General features: G+C 39.1%; 1 protein-coding gene across 1 annotated transcript in view; it reads left to right on the plus strand.

Moving 5' to 3' along the window:
* Positions 1–15047, plus strand: part of plxna4 (plexin A4) — a 199726-nt gene extending 184679 nt beyond the window's left edge. Inside the window, exons 28-32 of the mRNA XM_079294703.1 lie at positions 320–510; positions 4023–4192; positions 8955–9167; positions 10774–10924; positions 11378–15047. Coding sequence (XP_079150829.1) covers positions 320–510; positions 4023–4192; positions 8955–9167; positions 10774–10924; positions 11378–11473 — 821 coding nt within the window. The 3' untranslated portion in view covers positions 11474–15047. The remainder of the gene's footprint in view (positions 1–319; positions 511–4022; positions 4193–8954; positions 9168–10773; positions 10925–11377) is intronic.
* The last annotated feature ends 9160 nt before the right edge of the window (positions 15048–24207 follow it).

A 24207-nucleotide genomic window follows, 5' to 3' on the forward strand; every position in this document is an offset into this window, starting at 1 on the left:
TGACATGTAGTTCTGCCTTTCCTTGCCTCTTTGGTGAAGCGACAGATTTCTTCGGATTTGTTGTTTTTTTTCTTTTCTGTTTTGTGCTGCCAAAGCCTGATTGTATTTTTTAGCTTTCTTCACATCTCGTTTATCTCACACTCTGCCCTTATTAAGCTTTAAATGTGCCTTGTGTCTACTCTGTGACGATGTGTTCAGCATATAGTCTACAGATCTTTATTGGTGTACATAAATACATAAAAAAAAACACATTGGACATTGTGTTTTTCTGATCAGTTACATCAGCGCTACATGAACTAATGCATGCTGTTGTTCACAGAGAACATGATCAAGTACACCGGAAGCCCCGACAGCCTGCGTTCCCGTACTCCTATGATCACTCCTGACTTGGAGAGCGGGGTCAAGGTTTGGCACCTGGTGAAGAACCATGAGCACGGAGACCAGAAGGAGGGCGACCGCGGCAGCAAGATGGTCTCTGAGATCTACCTGACTCGACTTCTGGCTACCAAGGTGAGCCATTTGTGTTTTAGAAAAGGTCTCATGATGCTGTGATGTATGTCTCGTGCTACAGTCACTCCTTATTTGGATCTGTTACATTTTACATATGATTTAAAAGCAAAAAAAGGAAGAACTCTCCATCCCAACAGTTGCATTTTGAAGTACTGTATGTGGGAATTATTAGTATTTTCTTGAAGCAGTTCAGCAGATGAAAGGCTAAAAGGTGACGATACCTTCACCCTGTGTTACCATGACTCAGAAACCCCTTATTTATTGAAATATTCATATTTACTTTGGATGAGTCATCTCAGTGGGTGAGATTATTCAAATGTATTCCTCTCTCCCCTCAAGTGAGAAAGAGAAAATAGATATTTTAGTTTGTTTTCTTTTTTCCATCGCTGTTGTGTCCAAAAAGGGTGAAGAAGTTTCTGTGATACAAAAAAATGATCAGGCAAGCATAGAAATAGCTATAAGATGAATCTCTTTGAATGTGCCTCGCGACAAAGGCCTCCAGAAAAAGAAAAAAAAGCAGTTAATTTGATTCGGAGGGAAATGTGACTTTGATCTAACAGCTGAATGCAAATTGCCAAGCCACTCCTAAATCACATTATCCCTCTGTTTTCCATCAAGACATCCCTTTTTCGTGAGGCACAGACAGAGGCGTAGAGAGAGCGTAAACACAAAGAGAGTCTGCACACTGAAAATGTTCACATTGTAATGTTTAAATCCAAGAACATTTCAGTTAGTTTTTGATCCTCTGCCTGCCTTTGTTTAGCAGTTCACATCGAGAACATCAAGTCAGTTCAGTGTATTCCAAATTCACAGGAGTCTGAAATGCAGTGTCTCACACACATGGTGAACAAGCATAGAAAAAATTTGTGTTGCCTGTTCAGCAGACCACATAAAACTCATTTGTCATATAGGAATATGGGTTCATAAACAACTTTAATCAGAGAGACATGTTTTCAAGTCTAAGTTATCTTTCAATTAGTACCTCCAGAGAATATGCAAACAAGTTCAAATCGTTTAGTTTCTTTCCCTCGCAAAACAGAATCTTTATGGAAACCTTGAACTTCAATTATAAGGGGAGGAATTTATTATATATATATTCTTTACAGGTGCATAGTCTTCATCATCCGCAGCACCACGTGGATCCAGTTAAATGTTACTGAACATGGGAAGAACTGTAGTGAACCACAGACATCCCAGGCATGTCGGGCAATGTGACGAACAGCTAAACAGTTCCTCTGTCTGGACTTTGCCTCTGGAGATGTGTCTGCGAAACAGGACATGATCAGCAACTTATATAACAAACAAATTGGAGACTGCAAATGTGGAGGCAGGGGCAGCTGTCACCATGACACGTGCCGTATAGTCCTCCACACACATGTGGACGTGGCCTCTCGGCCTCCGTGAGCCGCCGTTACCCCATTCCAGAATGCAGGAAGGTGGTTGCATTCTGCAGACAGCACATCAACTTTCCAGATGGATTGTTTTTGTGAAATAACCAGTTTATCTTGGCCGGCCATCTCTCTTGGTGAGAAATGATTGGGCAGACAGGCAGCGTAATTGACTGCATTTGGCTTTCACCTTGCCAATAAATACCTCTCCCGGGCAACGCCGCTGACGTCTCTCATATTAGCTCCATCAGTGTCACTCTGACTGAGTGTGGGTACAGGGCGCGTTCATGTGTGTGGAGGGGCACTGGGAAGGATTGCATGGTCTTCCTCACTTATACACTCAAGAGTGTGTGTGTGTGTCCGTCTCTCCCTCATTTGTCCCCTTCTTCATCTCTCTATTTCCGTTCCAGCGCTGTCCTCAACATTCCGATTGTTAGCTTTCCTCCCGTTTTAATGTGGAGGCAGATGGCATCAAAACATCCCGATGACACATTGTGTTTAGAGTGCGGTCTAATGACGGGGTAGATGGTTGTGTGTGGGGGGGAGTGTGTTGGCGGTTTCAGCTCCACCGAGGAACGAGAGAACCCTGTGATGATGATGACGACGGTGTTGATGCATCGAAGTCCCCGAGGCGCGCACACACGCACATAATGCATGCACAGAAAACGTTCGGTTTCCCCTCGCCGACTAATGCAGTCTGTCACTTGGAAGGAATGCGGGCATGATATAGAGATATATGTAATTCCATCTTCTTAGGAAAAACGATAAGCTGTCGGGGACGTGGGCCACATTAGAATTATAGCCGTGATTGTCGGACTAACAGGATTCTCTCTTCCCACTCTCCTCTACCTCTCTTGACTCCCTGATTCGGTCACCTGTTCCAACCCAAATTGGATTTTTATTTGCCAGTGCCTGTACACACCTCATCTGCCACACTCAATGGCCTCTTTTTCTGATCGGAAACCTCTGTCGTTTCATTTCCACCTCTCGCTCTCGCCTTTTCCCGTGCATCCCATCAGCTCATTCTTTACAAGAGGATTAGATTCTCTCACTCTGTCTCTCCTCGCTCTTCTCCTCCTCCTCCTTAAAGTCGCCAACATTAAATCAAATTAGGGTCAATGGTGCAGTGTGGGAGCTAATCCGGCAGCACAAAGAGGCTTAGGAGATGCGCCTCCTGTTCCCAGATATTATTAAAGTCAGCTGTGAAATAACAATTTCCCCCCCCATCAAAGCTGCAAGCAGATTTAGAGGCCAGGTCCGTTGGATCGTAGTCAGACACATAAACATTTGAGCTTGAGGACAAAGTGACATGCACGGCACAACAACTCTCACAGGAAAGAATATACGTTCAAACCAATCTGTCAACTTTAGGAATTGGTATGCTGCTGAATGTATTAGACAGTGGCAGTCTCATTCACCCATCCGATTTAAAATACATAATCACAACATATATTTTCATATTCCATATAAGTTGCCATTATTATCTCTGCCAGGAGAATCATGCAATTGCTTCTGTGTGTGCATGGCGGCAATCGAGAGTGAATCTGTGAGTGAATGAATGTGCACATTGGTGTCTGTCCGTGGCTGATCGTGCGTTCTGATGCAGCAAACTGCATACTTTTTTTGCCACAGGTTATGGCTGCATGCTCAAGGGCCTCTTGTGGTTGCGTTGACTCACATTTTCTGAAAAAAAACTTCCATTGCCTGTTTTATACTTCCAATGACTTCCGACTGACTCCTCACTCACTACGCCCGTAACACGGATCTCAGACACGGCATCGATTAAAATGAGAGCGTGTCTGTAGTGTGAGATGTGCGAGGGAAAACTGCATCTGATAGACTTGTGGTCTAGATGGGGTGTTAGCCAATTGTGGGTTGTGTTCATTCAGTCAGATATTACAGCAGTGGTTCGTGGCAGTCAGAGATGACTGCACTCTATGGAGCGCACCTTTGTTAGCTCCTGTGGAGCAGTGGAAACTAAAATGACAATAGAAATACCTTTCTAGAAGTTTATAACACCTGTGAAAACTGCAATGGGTATTGGCTGTAACTAGCGATATAATTGAATGAAAATAACTCTGGGTTAGGGTTTCATGTAATCTGTTTTCCATCTCTCTTCTGCAGGGTACATTACAGAAGTTTGTGGACGACCTGTTTGAGACCATCTTCAGCACGGCCCACCGAGGCAGCGCCCTGCCACTGGCCATCAAATACATGTTTGACTTCTTGGATGAGCAGGCCGACAAACACAGCATCCACGACCCGCATGTCCGACACACATGGAAGAGCAACTGGTGAGTTGAGCAGTTCAAGCACCTGAATCTGCACCTTTAAACACAGAAACGTGCGCACACATGTAGACACAGTGGGCTCAGGTCAAGAACTCTTGAGAAACTGGTGATGCAGTTCCTTGGATCTTTGACAGACACATTATTGATATGTAGTCTTAATACACAAGTGGGGTGCCTTTGGCTCCATTCATGGCCTTTTCTTTCTGCACTGTTAGTTAATGCACTGTAGACACAATCCGTACATTTTGGCATGTTTCACATAGCATTGCCCTGGTTTTGCCCTGTGTCAGTGCCAAGCTTCACCACACGCCTCTTCCCTTCCTAATATCCATTAACCACAGGGGCGTGTGATCTTCATTAAAGCCATCCACAAGGGGCTAATCCAATTGGCTGCCAAGACTATCTATTATCATCGGTAACTGGGCAAAAAATCGCCTGTCACTGTGAAAAGCTCCATAGTGACAAATGTACGCTCCCAGGTGAAGGAAGTACACCCCTAAATGAATATCTGCTGATTCATTTAGACCACACTGACCTCTGTGAGCCCACCTTAAGAGGTTGGTAGGGGTTAAATAACCAACAGTGCAACAGAATGCAGTGAGGAGAGAAATGAAAAGGTGAAGAAAGGGAAGTGAACTCAGTGGGAGTTAAATGCGCACTAATATCTCATTAGCTTCCTGGTCTTTGCCAAAATCCCAGCATGCATCACTCAGCCCAAGGCTCAGGGGAACCATGGAGATGGGAGGATAGAACTGATGTACATCAAGGGACAAAGGAGAAGAAAATATTGTTTACTTTATGCTGTGGTCTTAATTTTCTTTTTCTGCATCTGTTATTGGGCGATTTGCAGTTTGTGTTCAGTGTTTTCGGGGGGGGGGGGGTCTAGCTCTCACTAGAAGGCGGTGAATGAATAGCAGTTTATCATCACACACCATCACAAAAAGCCACTTAGATTGCACACAGTTTGTGCTGATGCCACCATAGATATTGTCTCTGTGTGAGGTGTGCATATGCCTGTGTGTGCTTACCCGTAACCTTTAATCGTCTCAAAAGGGAGTGCAATGTCCGCAACAACAAAAGCCTTCGTTTTTTCTAATGGTAGAGAATAATAATGCCAGTATCCCTCCCATACTGGGCCCTCTGTCCCATTAAACCTACCAGGCCCATCGTCATCACACACGCGATTAACTTCAACCCATCACTGCAGCCAGACCTATTCGCCCAACTACTTCCCCCATCAGAGCTCCACTGTACATCCTCTGATGCAGTCCTAATGCCAGATCATCTCTCAGCCTGTGGTGCCTCAGGGCCCAGATCAGCGGTTCCAACTTTTTGGAAGATCAAACTTTTTAGGGCGCGCACCCCCTTCTACATCCCGACCGGGATCGCGCTGGCAAGCACACGTCTTCGGCGACTGTGTGCGGTAGCCCCTTTCTTGCTATTCTGTAACCAGATATGAAGCCCGTAGTGCGTCATTTATAGACCAACACATGAATGAGACTGCAGTTGTTTTTGGCTGTTTTGTAACTCCTCCAATTTCGATATAAACAATGTAAGGGGCTTTTGACTTGCACTGGCATGCTTGGTGTTCAGGTGGCGACGTAAATAAGAGCTTCAGACTGTTAGCCAGAACCTCACTGCACACCACGCTGTGTTGTCACGCTGTCATGTGTTGTGGCTTTGGGGAATCTGCGTTGCCAATCCAAGTGAAGCCCAGACACAGATACTTTTCATCATATTTCCTCTTTTTTTTCCCAGTCTGCTGCTCACCCTCGTGTCCTCTTTTTCACCTTGACTCGATGGGCCGATGTGCTCCCGATTTGTCTGTGCCTCTCCTCTTTTACGACTGATGGCTTCAGATGTCCCACCTGACAGTTTCCCCGATTTCAGCCAGTTTAGCATATTTAAATGAATGTTGCTGAATGCATGAAGTTCGCTGTTAGCTGACGTTAGCTGCACAAGCTAGGCTGGCTAGTGTGTACGACTGACGGCAAGACTGCGGAAGGAGCTCAAGTGCATTTATTAAATTGTATGTTTTTAATTTTAAATCTTACAAAGGGGATTTTTATAATTCATGTTTTTATTTTGTGAAAAATCCCACTTTTTAAATTAAAATTACATTTTTTTTTAATATTTAATATTATTACACCATCAGACACCATTACACTTTTCCTCTCGCGCACCACACTTTGGGAATCCCTGGCCTAGATTGTTACAAATTAGCTTCTTCATCATCTTCATCATCATATTTTGATGCTTGTAAATGACCCACTAACCAACCATTCGTTTTTCAAAACTATCGTCAAAAGCTTTACTTTGCATAGCAGAGAATGGAATTAGACTGGGAACCTCATCAAGGTTTTGAAGTAAACTGTTATGCATATGTCAATTTTAATTGTGCAAGTAAAATTCAGTTAAAGTGCTATTTCTGCATTGTGTGACAGAGCTGTAATTTGAGTGTGTGTACAGTAAGTGTGTGCCTGCATGAGTCACTGGCTCCAAGAGCATCTCCAGATGGTATCTTTTGGATTAGTGGCAGCGTCTCCTCTCAGCCTCACTCTTCTGTGTTTGGTGTTTGTGTCTCTGTCTGCAGTGTTTGTCATGTTGAGATGCAACAGACAGAATTGTAATTATTGTGCAAACCTGGCACACACCCTCATCTTCTCTGCATGCAGATAACTACCCATCCGCTGTCACACCACCATCCCAGCCCACTCCCATTGTTAATGGCATCCCTAGGACTTTTAGGGTTGAGTTAATTATCTGTAAAATCATATGGTGTGTAATTTACAGAAAGTTCCCCAATCAGTTTAAGCTCTTTTTCTCCGGACACACGGCTCGCTCAGTGAGTGATCGGAACTTTCCATTCACATGAAAGGTTTTGCCTTTTTGCCGACTCCAGTTGGAACAATGCCCAGTCGGGTCACCTTTGTAAAGCTGTTCATTCAAACCTTCGATCGCTGCATGAAAAAGGTCAGGCTTGGTCAGTTCCCAACATCTGTGACCCAAGCAACTTCATTAGGCTTGTAGGCTACAGGAATGGGACAATATCCCACAACTGCGGATTCAGTGGCTCACTGGCTCTGTGTGCAAACTGCAAGAAACATGCTCGTGTGCATGTACTTGTGTGTTCCTTTCATTGTTGTCATTTGTATAGCGCCTTTCAAAATGTTAAGAACTGACAAACAGTACATATGGTTTACAGTCGTGTGATTGTTTTTGCCGCTTGACAATTGAAAGGTTTTTCTCAATACTGGTTGGTCAACTTCGCTTCTTGAAGAGATGAGGATTATTTTAAATGGGCTTACACTCCGCATTAGTAATAGAATGAGTAGTTACCTCTTTGGAAAGGATAATGTACTCTGATTCATGAAAGATTTTCCGATACCAAACACCATTTAGTAAATAACGCTACTGTACAAACTGTTGCTATTATCAAATGCTTCTTGTTGGAGTCGTGGACAAACATTTATCTTAAGTCAGTTTGAATTCACAGCATTGTGTAGTCTTAAATTGATGGGCAGGGAAATAGTCCTTTTATTAAATGGACTGCACCAGCAGAACTCCTCTCGGATGAAAGATGCCCTTGATCTTGGCAGCTGATATTTAACCTAATCCCTGACCAAATGGACTGATAATATTATATCCATCCCTCAGCTTCTTCAAACTACTCGGCACAAGTTAACCGCTGACAAATGTGCTTTGACTATTTCCAACACTATAGGCACTGTGTAGATGTTATTACGGGGTCATGTGGGGAAGCTCATCATCCTAGTCTCAACTGCCCCATTTCAATAGAACATACCTTAAAGCACAGGGCAGCTGTGGCAGATTGACAACTATCAAGGCAGCACAGCAGTGGTGGTAATATCCCTTTGATCCCTGCACCTAATCCCACTCGATTCTTTGCTCAGATTAATTTTAAAGTCTTAATGCGGAGTTTTCCTTTCTCTGAGTCCAAATCCTCTTTTGTTAGATTGCACATCTGAATGGCTTTGTGGGTGGTTGTGCAATGACAGATGCATTGTGGGATGATAGGGGAGCCCCGGTGGTAGTTAAATGATTCCATTTCAGTTTATATTGTTTTCTTTCCCCTCATCCTTTGATATTGTGCCCCACAGAGACACTCCTCTGCAGGTTAGACTGCAGTGTCCTTTCTGTTTGATTTTTGCCACGTTAGCTAAAAATGCGTAGCCAAGAGAAAAGTAAAGATAGAGAGATCCAAGTAGCTCAGCTCTTTCCTAATACCACCTGAGCCCATTCACTGCAACACACAGATAAAGCTGGCCCTATATCTTTTCATTTTGGCAAAAACAAGCCCAGCAAATAAACAGACTTGTACATTTTTATTATTCTGGACAGGCACAAAATAGGACCCACTTGCACAAACAAGGCAATATGAACCGTGTCACTGTGCGGCCCCCAGCGACGACCCCCAGCCTTAAAGATAAAGGCTTTATTGAACTGAACACACATCAGCAACAACGGGGCCTGTATACTAGCTTTGCAAAGTGAATGAATCCTCGCTCCCCTTCTGGTGCATAATATGTTCATGTATATTGCCTGTCGGAAATATGAAAATGGCATCAGAGCAGTTGAAATGGACAGACTGTTTCACAAAAGGCTATTTGGGTGTTTTGTCACTGAACAATATATGCAGCACATATATTCTTAAAAAATGATGAAAAATAAAAGTATTAAACTTGTGTTATCGCAACTAGCGCGCCACTAAATTCCTTTGTTCTCTTTGTCCTTTTTCCTGCAGCCTACCTCTGCGTTTCTGGGTGAATGTGATCAAGAACCCCCAGTTTGTGTTTGACATACACAAGAGCAGCATCACAGATGCCTGTCTGTCTGTGGTGGCCCAGACCTTCATGGACTCCTGCTCCACCTCAGAACACCGCCTTGGGAAGGACTCACCCTCCAACAAGCTGCTTTATGCCAAGGACATTCCCAGCTACAAGAGCTGGGTGGAGAGGTGAGCTGTTGATAAATGTGCACAACAAACACTGGATGGATGTGTGTGGGGGGTGGGCTTTTATTTGAGCGAAAACATCAGAAAGCCTACATTAGCCATGTTTCATTCCAACACACACTCACAATGCGACTGTAGCTCTGTGATCTATGGGCCATGAAACACAATCCAAATTACAACACAGTGAGAATGGATGGGAACGCCCAGGGCATGAGATCTACAGTACAGAGAAGTGCAAAAGTGTGGAAAGAGAGAAATCATTTTTAAGAATAGCAGGCAGTAGAAGCTGGTAATTTGTTAAAATGAGGTTTTTATTAAATGTATTTGTTAGCAGGGGAGTCAAAGAGGTCCTGAATAAAAGATGGGGTCGTCTGAAGCGGTTCATACGAGAGAATATATGTGCGCTGCTTGAATGGGTGGAAGGAAATGGGGAGCTTCAGGCTCAGAACCACACTCATGAGTCCCATAAACAGGTGTGAGGGTCATCTGCTGATTCATGCATGGATGTGTTTGAATACTGTAAGCTGAAAAATGATCAGTGTGAACAGAGAGGGCAGCACAAGCCGGAACTTTAGCCTGTACTCGTGTATATAAATCATGCCTTCATTGCAAGTTTGGTGGAGCAATGCTGTATATGCCAGAAGAATGTCTCAATACAGTATTTAATACAAATAATTGCCATAAATATGTGCTAATATAGCATGACATAAAATATTATAGTACCCCATGGAAATGCCTAAATAGTCATATTTTGACACAAGAAAATCACATAAGTGTGAGTGTCTAGTATGCTATTAAATGCAATTGCATGGTATCCAACACAAATGTCACAGTAGTATGTCCTTATCAATGTCTTAATATAATAGTATGTCGTAAAATATGAAAAAATGCCTGCAAACCGAAGCTGACAAGTGAAATATTGATACTTCATTTGAAGTGGGTGAGTTAATGGTCTCCAGACAATGCTAGCATGCCCTTATTGCAAGTATGCAATAAAGACCTGACCACAATAGACTTGTGTATTGATTATGTCCTGTCAGTCGCATAAAAGACAAACAACAAGCTTGTAGAAGGCATGCTGGAAAACAAAATGTTGATTATCTTTAGCATTTTGATAAACACATCAAGTCTCGGGCTAATATTGGAACGGTCTTGAAAATAACCTCAACGCATAGGATGTTAGTTTTGTTCTCTGCACAACAATCCCCCTACAACTGCCCTCCAGCACTGGACAGGTGTTGATGTGTGGGACCTCTGTGCAAAGGCTATGAGTACTACCCACCTGCCCTTTTCCTTTGCTCTGAAGACTTGCTCCCTGGCAAATCCATCTCTCCCTCACACATGCCCAGAATTATCCAGCCAAACGCCAGGCCTGTCCTCGAGCAGCTACAGAAATGTAATATGTAAATAACCAGCTTTAATCAACACAGCTGCTGTCGACAGTGACTGCTTACCCTTACCTCAATGCAGTGTGTGTTCAAGGTTGAAATCTGAGGCCTGTTGGTGTCAACTATGACGTCATGCTCCAAGGGAAACAGCAGCACTATCTGTATGTTATTTCCCAAATATAGTCCTAACAAGTGTTATTCCTCCCCGTCTCTTTCAACAGGTACTATTCAGACATTAGTAAGATGCAAGCGATCAGCGACCAGGACATGAATGCCTACTTGGCAGAACAGTCAAGGATGCACATGAATGAGTTCAACTCCATGAGCTCTCTCAGTGAGATTTACTCTTATGTGGGGAAATACACTGAGGAGGTATGTAATCCTGAGACGTGCACTTACTATCTTCAAAGTCAACACTGTGTCATCATTATCTAAGATGTAGTCCATTTCAGACACACTGATGTTATTGATCTTTGGTAAGCAGAGTTAAAGGTGTTGTCATCTTAGAGTCACATCACTTACCACCAACTTGTTGTTGCTCCAGCCCTACAAGTAGATGAGGAAAAATAGATGTTTTAATACTTTTTTGGTAACTGCCGTGTATCCAAGCTGACAACCTCCAATGTTTCCGTGGAGGATTCCTTTAAAGTTTGCCAGTACGCACAGCAGTGATCCATGTCATCGAGATATTCCATTTACTAGAGTACATCTTTTCTACAGCAGTATTGCAATAATGAAATACAAAACACATTGAAAAATCTTGAATAGTTATGACTTTTGGTGTCTAATGTCTTTGTGTTGTTTACCTCACTGTCCTGCTGGTAGATTGTTTGTTCACTGGAGCAGGACGATGCAGCCCGGAAACAAAGGCTGGCCTTCAAGCTGGAGCAGGTGGTGGCCTTCATGAGTCTGGAGAGCTGAGGACCGCACTTCCCAGGGCGCACTGGGAAAAGACCCCATCAGAAACCGAGCCGTGCCTGAGCGAAGACCTGTCCCCATCTTTTTCATCATGTGACTTCCTCCCTCCGCCTTTCAAAGATGATGACTTCTTCCTTGACCTTTTTCTGCTTCCTCATCCACTCTGCTGCATAGACTAGTTCACCTGAAGATATCTCAAGGGTGGTTTCGGGACTGAGGTCGGCATTTCCCACAATGCAATGCGGGGGATCCCTCAGCTTCACACCACAGAGAAAGCTTCAAGGGGTGATTGCTTGAAAGCTGGCCATATTGGCATACTTCAGTCCCCCTGCTGGAAGAAAAGAGGGGGAAAAACATTTTTATGTTGCCTTTAAGAATTTACACTGATAGGTAATTCTTTAAAAACCACAATGTTGGGTGTCCATTTTGTTGAGAACTTTTTTCAGAAGTAGGATAGTGAAAATAAAAACATCTCTAGAGTCCAGTTTATTGTAGTTCTATATTCAATGTACGGAATCAAGAGGAAACATCAAAAACGACGCCTGCAAGCCAAATGAACACCTCTGAAGAAAATGAATGCAAGGACGGTTTGCCAAGTTTACACTGTACCTATAAGCGAAGCATACATATCTGCGAAATTTGGGGCGAGTCCAGGCAAAACCAGAATGTTCTTGTGCGCTCTCTCTCATTGTAGCTGGAGTTGTAATTAAGAAAACGACTGATGGGGGTAAAGGAAGAATTAGTGCTTCTCTGAACTTTTCCGTCATTGAAACGTGACTGACACTAAAACTTTAAATACCAGAACATCCCCAAACTATATCCCCTTACAACATACGCACATTTCCCCTGCCCAGCATACATTTACTCTTCAAAGAAAATGCTCATGATTTCTGCTTTCATCTGGCTAATGCAAAATTAACCTATCAAACAAAACCCTGGAGGTCCTGAGCCAAGTTGGATCCTCTGTAAGAAGCACACAACCAACTCTGGACAACAGTGTTTTTGACTGCTAATCCAAACACCAGGAGCAGTCTTTCTCTGGCTCTAGCCACTTCCAATCTTGTGTCGCCACTGCGACAGTCTATCAAAGCACACATACACGCAATCAGCAGCTGCACAAGATCCTGACTGCCCAGATATCTACGCCAACCCTGGAGGAGGTAAAGGGAAAAGCTGACTGAAATGTACTGGGTAAGAAACTGCGTGGACATTTAAAATCAGAAGAATGATTCAAGATCGCCTGAGACGGGGCTCTGTTGTGAGAGTAGCACTTCTTTCCCAGGATGTTCTCATTTAAAGACTTTTGTGTGGAGAAATCAAACAAGATGGACTTAGTCGGTCAGCCAAAAAAACCAAAGGAGCTTGAAATTTGCAAAACGGTCAAAAATGTATTTGTAAAGTGCCACTGAGGAACTGACGAAAAAGGACTAAGAAAAATACAACCACTTCTAGGACAAAAAAAATATTGTGACTGAAACTTTACGAAACTTGTGATTTTTCTGACCTCAGTGTGTCGAGGTGAGAGGCTCTGTGGGCGAGGTGATCCGATCCTCCTTCCTCTTTCGTCCCAGGTCTCTCCAGTTCTCGGCACACCGTTCACCCTCGTGTCCGGCTCCTGACTTACCAGTTTTCTTTTCTGTTTTGCACAAGCATTGGAGATGGTAGCTAGTTGCATACAGCAAAAACCTTAACTGTTGAGGCGCTCTTGTCTGTATTAGTGTAGTTGTCCTCAGTGGCGGCAGGGGGGGGGGGGCCTTCTCCAAGCCTCGAAAAAAAGAACAAAAAAATAAAAAATCGGATAGAGCAGGTCCAGAACAAGAAGTGAGCATCACGGCAGGATGAACAGAAAATGTTAGACATTAAAAGTAGATACGACTTGTTGGAGAGAGTAATTGAAAGAGAGATGATGGAGGCGCCCTCTGTACCTTTTGACCTCTGCCCTTTCTTTTGCCTTGACAACGTGCCCCATGTGGTGATGTGAATGTGTGAAGACCGCCCTAGGTCCACCTTGGGTCCTTTATTGGCTTTTTAAGCGCATGTAAAATGTAAACAATTTAAGAAACTTATTTAAAAAAAAGTGAAAAATAAGAAAATTAAGCCTTGCAATGATGATGTGGATGTGTTATTTTATCTTTCTTTTGCTTGGAAGAATCAAGATGGAAAAAGTGGATTGTTCATGTAATAAAAACTAACTTTCGTTTAAGGTGGAACCTTTATCCATTTCAACCCCTGATGCAGAACCTCATGCCCATAGTTTTTGTGAAGTTTTAGATGCTGAATAAAACATATATATACCCTTGCATGTTGACCTATTTGGATGGTATGAAATAGAACTGCCTTGCTGAAAGATATTTATAAACTTCTACTACTACTTGGGACTTTAAAATAATTTACAATCAACTGTTAATTTTAAGATAACATGAACCCTGTTTTGAATTTCTTGTCCCTTGTACTGTGGCCTTCAGTGTTTTGTGACAGCAGTGTCTTTTAGTTGTGGTTCACAGAAGATGCAAGTCGAATCTTGCTTTGTCTTTGCTATTACATTATTGTTTTAGTACTTGTCTATTGTATTACTTGGTAATTTCATAATTTTTTGTTCTCCATCAGTTAAGGCCAGAACAGAAAACATTTTTAATTATGAAGCTGTTTTCAAATAACTAAAGATGATCACTTATAAAAGCAAACAGATATGGTTCGACAAAGGTTAATTTCATTAAAAGCAGCAAAAACGTTGTTTGCCACCGTATGTGTCCCGAAAGAAAAAAACACCCTGAAGAAACAATGTGCTTACATGTGCTTTATCATACAGATAAACAGAATTTTCTAACAAGAAAGGCTTATTAGGCTTAATAGTAGACTTATGGTTAAGACTGAGTTTGGCAAGTAAATGTTTCTTTCTTAGCCCTTGTGTCAAATGTATGTAAGATATCAAAGTCATTTTCCATGAATTACCATCTGCAGCTATACAGAATGTCTGTTTCATCTTGGAGGGGTACATTCACAAGGTGTTTGCTGGACATGTTTTTTAGTAAACATTAAACTTATTCCACTCAGTTGTTGGAAAAAGATTGATTTAGAGACTTGACAATTAATTCATGCAAAGCTTGCATTGATATTGTTAGAAACATATAACTGAACCCCTTTCATTCATGTAGCCAATGATAACTGTCTAGATACCCAAAGTTTCCCCTCACAGCTGTGTGTTGAAACATCAATAAGGTGCGAGTCCTGGACTGTCATTGTGAATCTACCCCCCAGTGTAACATCATGTATTTCATTTCTCCATGCCCTTCCCCTGTAACGAAGGTTGTCTGCTTTTAGCCACCTTGTGTTGCCAACACCACAGATAAAGTGTCCACCTTCAAACGTTTTGTAGGAACTGAAAATGTCCTCCTTGCTCAGTGTTATAGCAGGTGTTACAGAAACATGCTAGAAAAGACTTTTACGAGACCATATTTGAAAGATAGTATCTTATCAAGAGACAAAACTGAAACCTGGGGGATATAAGGCGAGCTTCTCTAACTTTGTTATAATTGTATACCTGTGTATGTAAATATAATGCATTCCTATTTTGCAGTCAAGAACAAAATACTATTTGTAATATAGAATAAACTTTATTATGAAACCAAGCATTTCATTATTGTTTTTGATTGTACGAACCCTCTTACAAGACTGCAGGCTGCAAATTGAGCAAAGTGTAAAGAAAGAAATGTATGGTATATCATAACATTTTCACAATGAAGTATGTCACGAAAAGTCATGCAAAGAAGGTTGTAGAAGAAGTGTTAGTATATCATCAAAATTGTTCAGTTTATAGGATGTCATTAAAAAGTATTACTTACGTATGTCAAAAGCTCAGAGTATAGGGGGACATGGCACAGACACTACAGTATGCCGTGGAGACGTCATGATATAGGAAACAGTCATAGTATAGCATGTCGAAATAAGTCAAAAACAGTCATAGTATAGCATGTCTAAAACAGTCATAGTATAGCATGTCGGAAAAAGTCTAAAACGGTCATAGTATAGCATGTCGGAAAAAGTCAAAAACGGTCATAGTATAGCATGTCGGAAAAAGTCTAAAACAGTCATAGTATAGCATGTCGAAAAAAGTCAAAAACAGTCATAGTATAGCATGTCGGAAAAAGTCTAAAACAGTCATAGTATAGCATGTCGGAAAAAGTCTGAAACAGTCATAGTATAGCATGTCGAAAAAAGTCAAAAACAGTCATAGTATAGCATGTCGAAATAAATCTGAAACAGTCATAGTATAGCATGTCGAAATAAGTCAAAAACAGTCATAGTATAGCATGTCGGAAAAAGTCAAAAACAGTCATAGTATAGCATGTCGGACAAAGTCAAAAACGGTCATAGTATAGCATGTCGAAATAAGTCTGAAACAGTCATAGTATAGCATGTCGAAATAAGTCAAAAACAGTCATAGTATAGCATGTCGGAAAAAGTCAAAAACAGTCATAGTATAGCATGTCGGAAAAAGTCTAAAACAGTCATAGTATAGCATGTCGGAAAAAGTCAAAAACAGTCATAGTATAGCATGTCGGAAAAAGTCTAAAACAGTCATAGTATAGCATGTCGGAAAAAGTCTAAAACAGTCATAGTATAGCATGTCGGAAAAAGTCTAAAACAGTCATAGTATAGCATGTTGGAAAAAGTCTAAAACAGTCATAGTATAGCATGTCGAAAAAAGTCAAAAACGGTCAAAGTACAGTTTGTCGAAAAAAGTCTAAAACAGTCATAGTATAGCATGTCGGAAAAAGTCAAAAACAGTCATAGTATAGCATGTCGGAAAAAGTCTAAAACAGTCATAGTATAGCATGTCGGAAAAAGTCAAAAACAGTCATAGTATAGCATGTCAAAAAAAGTCAAAAACAGTCATGGTATAGCATGTCGGAAAAAGTCTAAAACAGTCATAGTATAGCATGTCGGAAAAAGTCTAAAACAGTCATAGTATAGCATGTCGGAAAAAGTCTAAAACAGTCATAGTATAGCATGTCGGAAAAAGTCTAAAACAGTCATAGTATAGCATGTTGGAAAAAGTCTAAAACAGTCATAGTATAGCATGTCGAAAAAAGTCAAAAACGGTCAAAGTACAGTTTGTCGAAAAAAGTCTAAAACAGTCATAGTATAGCATGTCGGAAAAAGTCAAAAACAGTCATAGTATAGCATGTCGGAAAAAGTCTAAAACAGTCATAGTATAGCATGTCGGAAAAAGTCTAAAACAGTCATAGTATAGCATGTCGGAAAAAGTCAAAAACAGTCATAGTATAGCATGTCGGAAAAAGTATAAAACAGTCATAGTATAGCATGTCGGAAAAAGTCAAAAACAGTCATAGTATAGCATGTCGGACAAAGTCAAAAACGGTCATAGTATAGCATGTCGAAATAAGTCTGAAACAGTCATAGTATAGCATGTCGAAATAAGTCAAAAACAGTCATAGTATAGCATGTCGAAAAAAGTCAAAAACAGTCATAGTATAGCATGTCGGAAAAAGTCTAAAACAGTCATAGTATAGCATGTCGGAAAAAGTCAAAAACGGTCATAGTATAGCATGTCGAAAAAAGTCAAAAACGGTCATAGTATAGCACGTCGGAAAAAGTCTAAAACAGTCATAGTATAGCATGTCGAAATAAGTCTGAAACAGTCATAGTATAGCATGTCGAAATAAGTCTGAAACAGTCATAGTATAGCATGTCGAAAAAAGTCAAAAACAGTCATAGTATAGCATGTCGAAATAAATCTGAAACAGTCATAGTATAGCATGTCGAAATAAGTCAAAAACAGTCATAGTATAGCATGTCGAAAAAAGTCAAAAACAGTCATAGTATAGCATGTCGGAAAAAGTCTAAAACAGTCATAGTATAGCATGTCGGAAAAAGTCAAAAACGGTCATAGTATAGTATGTCGAAAAAAGTCAAAAACGGTCATAGTATAGCATGTCGGAAAAAGTCTAAAACAGTCATAGTATAGCATGTCGAAATAAGTCTGAAACGGTCATAGTATAGCATGTCGAAATAAGTCTGAAACAGTCATAGTATAGCATGTCGAAATAAGTCTAAAACAGTCATAGTATAGCATGTCGAAAAAAGTCTAAAACAGTCATAGTATAGCATGTCGGAAAAAGTCTAAAACAGTCATAGTATAGCATGTCGGAAAAAGTCAAAAACAGTCATAGTATAGCATGTCGGAAAAAGTCAAAAACAGTCATAGTATAGCATGTCGAAAAAAGTCTAAAACAGTCATAGTATAGCATGTCGAAAAAAGTCTAAAACAGTCATAGTATAGCATGTCGAAAAAAGTCAAAAACAGTCATAGTATAGCATGTCGAAAAAAGTCAAAAACAGTCATAGTATAGCATGTCGAAAAAAGTCTAAAACAGTCATAGTATAGCATGTCGAAAAAAGTCAAAAACAGTCATAGTATAGCATGTCGGAAAAAGTCTAAAACAGTCATAGTATAGCATGTCGGAAAAAGTCAAAAACGGTCATAGTATAGCATGTCGAAAAAAGTCAAAAACGGTCATAGTATAGCATGTCGGAAAAAGTCTAAAACAGTCATAGTATAGCATGTCGAAAAAAGTCAAAAACAGTCATAGTATAGCATGTCGAAATAAGTCTGAAACAGTCATAGTATAGCATGTCGAAATAAGTCTGAAACAGTCATAGTATAGCATGTCGAAAAAAGTCAAAAACAGTCATAGTATAGCATGTCGAAAAAAGTCTAAAACGGTCATAGTATAGCATGTCGAAAAAAGTCAAAAACAGTAATAGTATAGCATGTCGAAAAAAGTCTAAAACAGTCATAGTATAGCATGTCGAAAAAAGTCAAAAACAGTCATAGTATAGCATGTCGGAAAAAGTCTAAAACAGTCATAGTATAGCATGTCGGAAAAAGTCTAAAACAGTCATAGTATAGCATGTCGAAAAAAGTCAAAAACAGTCATAGTATAGCATGTCGAAAAAAGTCAAAAACAGTCATAGTATAGCATGTCGGAAAAAGTCTAAAACAGTCATAGTATAGCATGTCGAAAAAAGTCTAAAACAGTCATAGTATAGCATGTCGAAAAAAGTCTAAAACAGTCATAGTATAGCATGTCAAAAAAAAGAAGTCAAAAACAGTCATAGTATAGCATGTCGAAAAAAGTCAAAAACAGTCATAGTATAGCATGTCGGAAAAAGTCTAAAACAGTCATAGTATAGCATGTCGGAAAAAGTATAAAACAGTCATAGTATAGCATGTCGGAAAAAGTCTAAAACAGTCATAGTATAGCATGTTGGAAAAAGTCTAAAACAGTCATAGTATAGCATGTCGGAAAAAGTCTAAAACAGTCATAGTATAGCATGTCGGAAAAAGTCTAAAACAGTCATAGTATAGCATGTCGGAAAAAGTCAAAAACAGTCATAGTATAGCATGTCGGACAAAGTCAAAAACGGTCATAGTATAGCATGTCGAAATAAGTCTGAAACAGTCATAGTATAGCATGTCGAAATAAGTCAAAAACAGTCATAGTATAGCATGTCGAAAAAAGTCAAAAACAGTCATAGTATAGCATGTCGGAAAAAGTCTAAAACAGTCATAGTATAGCATGTCGGAAAAAGTCAAAAACGGTCATAGTATAGTATGTCGAAAAAAGTCAAAAACGGTCATAGTATAGCATGTCGGAAAAAGTCTAAAACAGTCATAGTATAGCATGTCGAAAAAAGTCAAAAACAGTCACAGTATAGCATGTCGAAATAAGTCTGAAACAGTCATAGTATAGCATGTCGAAATAAGTCTGAAACAGTCATAGTATAGCATGTCGAAAAAAGTCAAAAACAGTCATAGTATAGCATGTCGAAAAAAGTCAAAAACAGTCATAGTATAGCATGTCGAAAAAAGTCTAAAACGGTCATAGTATAGCATGTCGAAAAAAGTCAAAAACAGTCATAGTATAGCATGTCGAAAAAAGTCAAAAACAGTCATAGTATAGCATGTCGAAAAAAGTCTAAAACGGTCATAGTATAGCATGTCGAAAAAAGTCAAAAACAGTCATAGTATAGCATGTCGAAAAAAGTCTAAAACGGTCATAGTATAGCATGTCGAAAAAAGTCAAAAACAGTAATAGTATAGCATGTCGAAAAAAGTCAAAAACGGTCATAGTATAGCATGTCGAAATAAGTCTGAAACAGTCATAGTATAGCATGTCGAAATAAGTCTAAAACAGTCATAGTATAGCATGTCGAAAAAAGTCAAAAACAGTCATAGTATAGCATGTCGGAAAAAGTCTAAAACAGTCATAGTATAGCATGTCGGAAAAAGTCTAAAACAGTCATAGTATAGCATGTCGAAAAAAGTCTAAAACAGTCATAGTATAGCATGTCGAAAAAAGTCAAAAACAGTCATAGTATAGCATGTCAAAAAAAAGAAGTCAAAAACAGTCATAGTATAGCATGTCGAAAAAAGTCAAAAACAGTCATAGTATAGCATGTCGGAAAAAGTCTAAAACAGTCATAGTATAGCATGTCGGAAAAAGTCTAAAACAGTCATAGTATAGCATGTCGGAAAAAGTATAAAACAGTCATAGTATAGCATGTCGGAAAAAGTCTAAAACAGTCATAGTATAGCATGTCGGAAAAAGTCAAAAACAGTCATAGTATAGCATGTCGGAAAAAGTCTAAAACAGTCATAGTATAGCATGTCGGAAAAAGTCTAAAACAGTCATAGTATAGCATGTCGGAAAAAGTCTAAAACAGTCATAGTATAGCATGTTGGAAAAAGTCTAAAACAGTCATAGTATAGCATGTCGAAAAAAGTCAAAAACGGTCAAAGTACAGTTTGTCGAAAAAAGTCTAAAACAGTCATAGTATAGCATGTCGGAAAAAGTCAAAAACAGTCATAGTATAGCATGTCGGAAAAAGTCTAAAACAGTCATAGTATAGCATGTCGGAAAAAGTCAAAAACAGTCATAGTATAGCATGTCAAAAAAAGTCAAAAACAGTCATGGTATAGCATGTCGAAAAAAGTCAAAAACAGTCATAGTATAGCATGTCGAAATAAGTCAAAAACAGTCATAGTATAGCATGTCGAAAAAAGTCAAAAACAGTCATAGTATAGCATGTCGGAAAAAGTCTAAAACAGTCATAGTATAGCATGTCGGAAAAAGTCAAAAACGGTCATAGTATAGCATGTCGAAAAAAGTCAAAAACGGTCATAGTATAGCACGTCGGAAAAAGTCAAAAACAGTCATAGTATAGCATGTCGAAATAAGTCTGAAACAGTCATAGTATAGCATGTCGAAATAAGTCTGAAACAGTCATAGTATAGCATGTCGAAAAAAGTCAAAAACAGTCATAGTATAGCATGTCGAAATAAATCTGAAACAGTCATAGTATAGCATGTCGAAATAAGTCAAAAACAGTCATAGTATAGCATGTCGAAAAAAGTCAAAAACAGTCATAGTATAGCATGTCGGAAAAAGTCTAAAACAGTCATAGTATAGCATGTCGGAAAAAGTCAAAAACGGTCATAGTATAGTATGTCGAAAAAAGTCAAAAACGGTCATAGTATAGCATGTCGGAAAAAGTCTAAAACAGTCATAGTATAGCATGTCGAAAAAAGTCAAAAACAGTCATAGTATAGCATGTCGAAATAAGTCTGAAACGGTCATAGTATAGCATGTCGAAATAAGTCTGAAACAGTCATAGTATAGCATGTCGAAATAAGTCTAAAACAGTCATAGTATAGCATGTCGAAAAAAGTCTAAAACAGTCATAGTATAGCATGTCGGAAAAAGTCTAAAACAGTCATAGTATAGCATGTCGGAAAAAGTCAAAAACAGTCATAGTATAGCATGTCGGAAAAAGTCAAAAACAGTCATAGTATAGCATGTCGAAAAAAGTCTAAAACAGTCATAGTATAGCATGTCGAAAAAAGTCTAAAACAGTCATAGTATAGCATGTCGGAAAAAGTCTAAAACAGTCATAGTATAGCATGTCGAAAAAAGTCAAAAACAGTCATAGTATAGCATGTCGGAAAAAGTCAAAAACAGTCATAGTATAGCATGTCGAAAAAAGTCAAAAACAGTCATAGTATAGCATGTCGGAAAAAGTCTAAAACAGTCATAGTATAGCATGTCGGAAAAAGTCAAAAACGGTCATAGTATAGTATGTCGAAAAAAGTCAAAAACGGTCATAGTATAGCATGTCGGAAAAAGTCTAAAACAGTCATAGTATAGCATGTCGAAAAAAGTCAAAAACAGTCATAGTATAGCATGTCGAAATAAGTCTGAAACAGTCATAGTATAGCATGTCGAAATAAGTCTGAAACAGTCATAGTATAGCATGTCGAAAAAAGTCAAAAACAGTCATAGTATAGCATGTCGAAAAAAGTCTAAAACGGTCATAGTATAGCATGTCGAAAAAAGTCAAAAACAGTAATAGTATAGCATGTCGAAATAAGTCTAAAACAGTCATAGTATAGCATGTCGGAAAAAGTCAAAAACGGTCATAGTATAGCATGTCGAAAAAAGTCAAAAACGGTCATAGTATAGCACGTCGGAAAAAGTCTAAAACAGTCATAGTATAGCATGTCGAAATAAGTCTGAAACAGTCATAGTATAGCATGTCGAAATAAGTCTGAAACAGTCATAGTATAGCATGTCGAAAAAAGTCAAAAACAGTCATAGTATAGCATGTCGAAATAAATCTGAAACAGTCATAGTATAGCATGTCGAAAAAAGTCAAAAACAGTCATAGTATAGCATGTCGAAAAAAGTCAAAAACAGTCATAGTATAGCATGTCGGAAAAAGTCTAAAACAGTCATAGTATAGCATGTCGGAAAAAGTCAAAAACGGTCATAGTATAGTATGTCGAAAAAAGTCAAAAACGGTCATAGTATAGCATGTCGGAAAAAGTCTAAAACAGTCATAGTATAGCATGTCGAAAAAAGTCAAAAACAGTCATAGTATAGCATGTCGAAATAAGTCTGAAACGGTCATAGTATAGCATGTCGAAATAAGTCTGAAACAGTCATAGTATAGCATGTCGAAATAAGTCTAAAACAGTCATAGTATAGCATGTCGAAAAAAGTCTAAAACAGTCATAGTATAGCATGTCGGAAAAAGTCTAAAACAGTCATAGTATAGCATGTCGGAAAAAGTCAAAAACAGTCATAGTATAGCATGTCGGAAAAAGTCAAAAACAGTCATAGTATAGCATGTCGAAAAAAGTCTAAAACAGTCATAGTATAGCATGTCGAAAAAAGTCTAAAACAGTCATAGTATAGCATGTCGGAAAAAGTCTAAAACAGTCATAGTATAGCATGTCGAAAAAAGTCAAAAACAGTCATAGTATAGCATGTCGGAAAAAGTCAAAAACAGTCATAGTATAGCATGTCGAAAAAAGTCTAAAACAGTCATAGTATAGCATGTCGAAAAAAGTCAAAAACAGTCATAGTATAGCATGTCGGAAAAAGTCTAAAACAGTCATAGTATAGCATGTCGGAAAAAGTCAAAAACGGTCATAGTATAGTATGTCGAAAAAAGTCAAAAACGGTCATAGTATAGCATGTCGGAAAAAGTCTAAAACAGTCATAGTATAGCATGTCGAAAAAAGTCAAAAACAGTCATAGTATAGCATGTCGAAATAAGTCTGAAACAGTCATAGTATAGCATGTCGAAATAAGTCTGAAACAGTCATAGTATAGCATGTCGAAAAAAGTCAAAAACAGTCATAGTATAGCATGTCGAAAAAAGTCTAAAACGGTCATAGTATAGCATGTCGAAAAAAGTCAAAAACAGTAATAGTATAGCATGTCGAAATAAGTCTAAAACAGTCATAGTATAGCATGTCGAAAAAAGTCAAAAACAGTCATAGTATAGCATGTCGGAAAAAGTCTAAAACAGTCATAGTATAGCATGTCGGAAAAAGTCTAAAACAGTCATAGTATAGCATGTCGAAAAAAGTCAAAAACAGTCATAGTATAGCATGTCGAAAAAAGTCAAAAACAGTCATAGTATAGCATGTCGGAAAAAGTCTAAAACAGTCATAGTATAGCATGTCGAAAAAAGTCTAAAACAGTCATAGTATAGCATGTCGAAAAAAGTCTAAAACAGTCATAGTATAGCATGTCAAAAAAAAGAAGTCAAAAACAGTCATAGTATAGCATGTCGAAAAAAGTCAAAAACAGTCATAGTATAGCATGTCGGAAAAAGTCTAAAACAGTCATAGTATAGCATGTCGGAAAAAGTATAAAACAGTCATAGTATAGCATGTCGGAAAAAGTCTAAAACAGTCATAGTATAGCATGTTGGAAAAAGTCTAAAACAGTCATAGTATAGCATGTCGGAAAAAGTCTAAAACAGTCATAGTATAGCATGTCGGAAAAAGTCTAAAACAGTCATAGTATAGCATGTCGGAAAAAGTCAAAAACAGTCATAGTATAGCATGTCGGACAAAGTCAAAAACGGTCATAGTATAGCATGTCGAAATAAGTCTGAAACAGTCATAGTATAGCATGTCGAAATAAGTCAAAAACAGTCATAGTATAGCATGTCGGAAAAAGTCTAAAACAGTCATAGTATAGCATGTCGGAAAAAGTCAAAAACGGTCATAGTATAGTATGTCGAAAAAAGTCAAAAACGGTCATAGTATAGCATGTCGGAAAAAGTCAAAAACAGTCATAGTATAGCATGTCGAAAAAAGTCAAAAACAGTCACAGTATAGCATGTCGAAATAAGTC

The sequence above is a fragment of the Melanostigma gelatinosum genome (assembly GCF_949748355.1).
Source record: "Melanostigma gelatinosum genome assembly, chromosome: 22".
Classification (NCBI taxonomy): Eukaryota; Metazoa; Chordata; class Actinopteri; order Perciformes; family Zoarcidae; genus Melanostigma; species Melanostigma gelatinosum.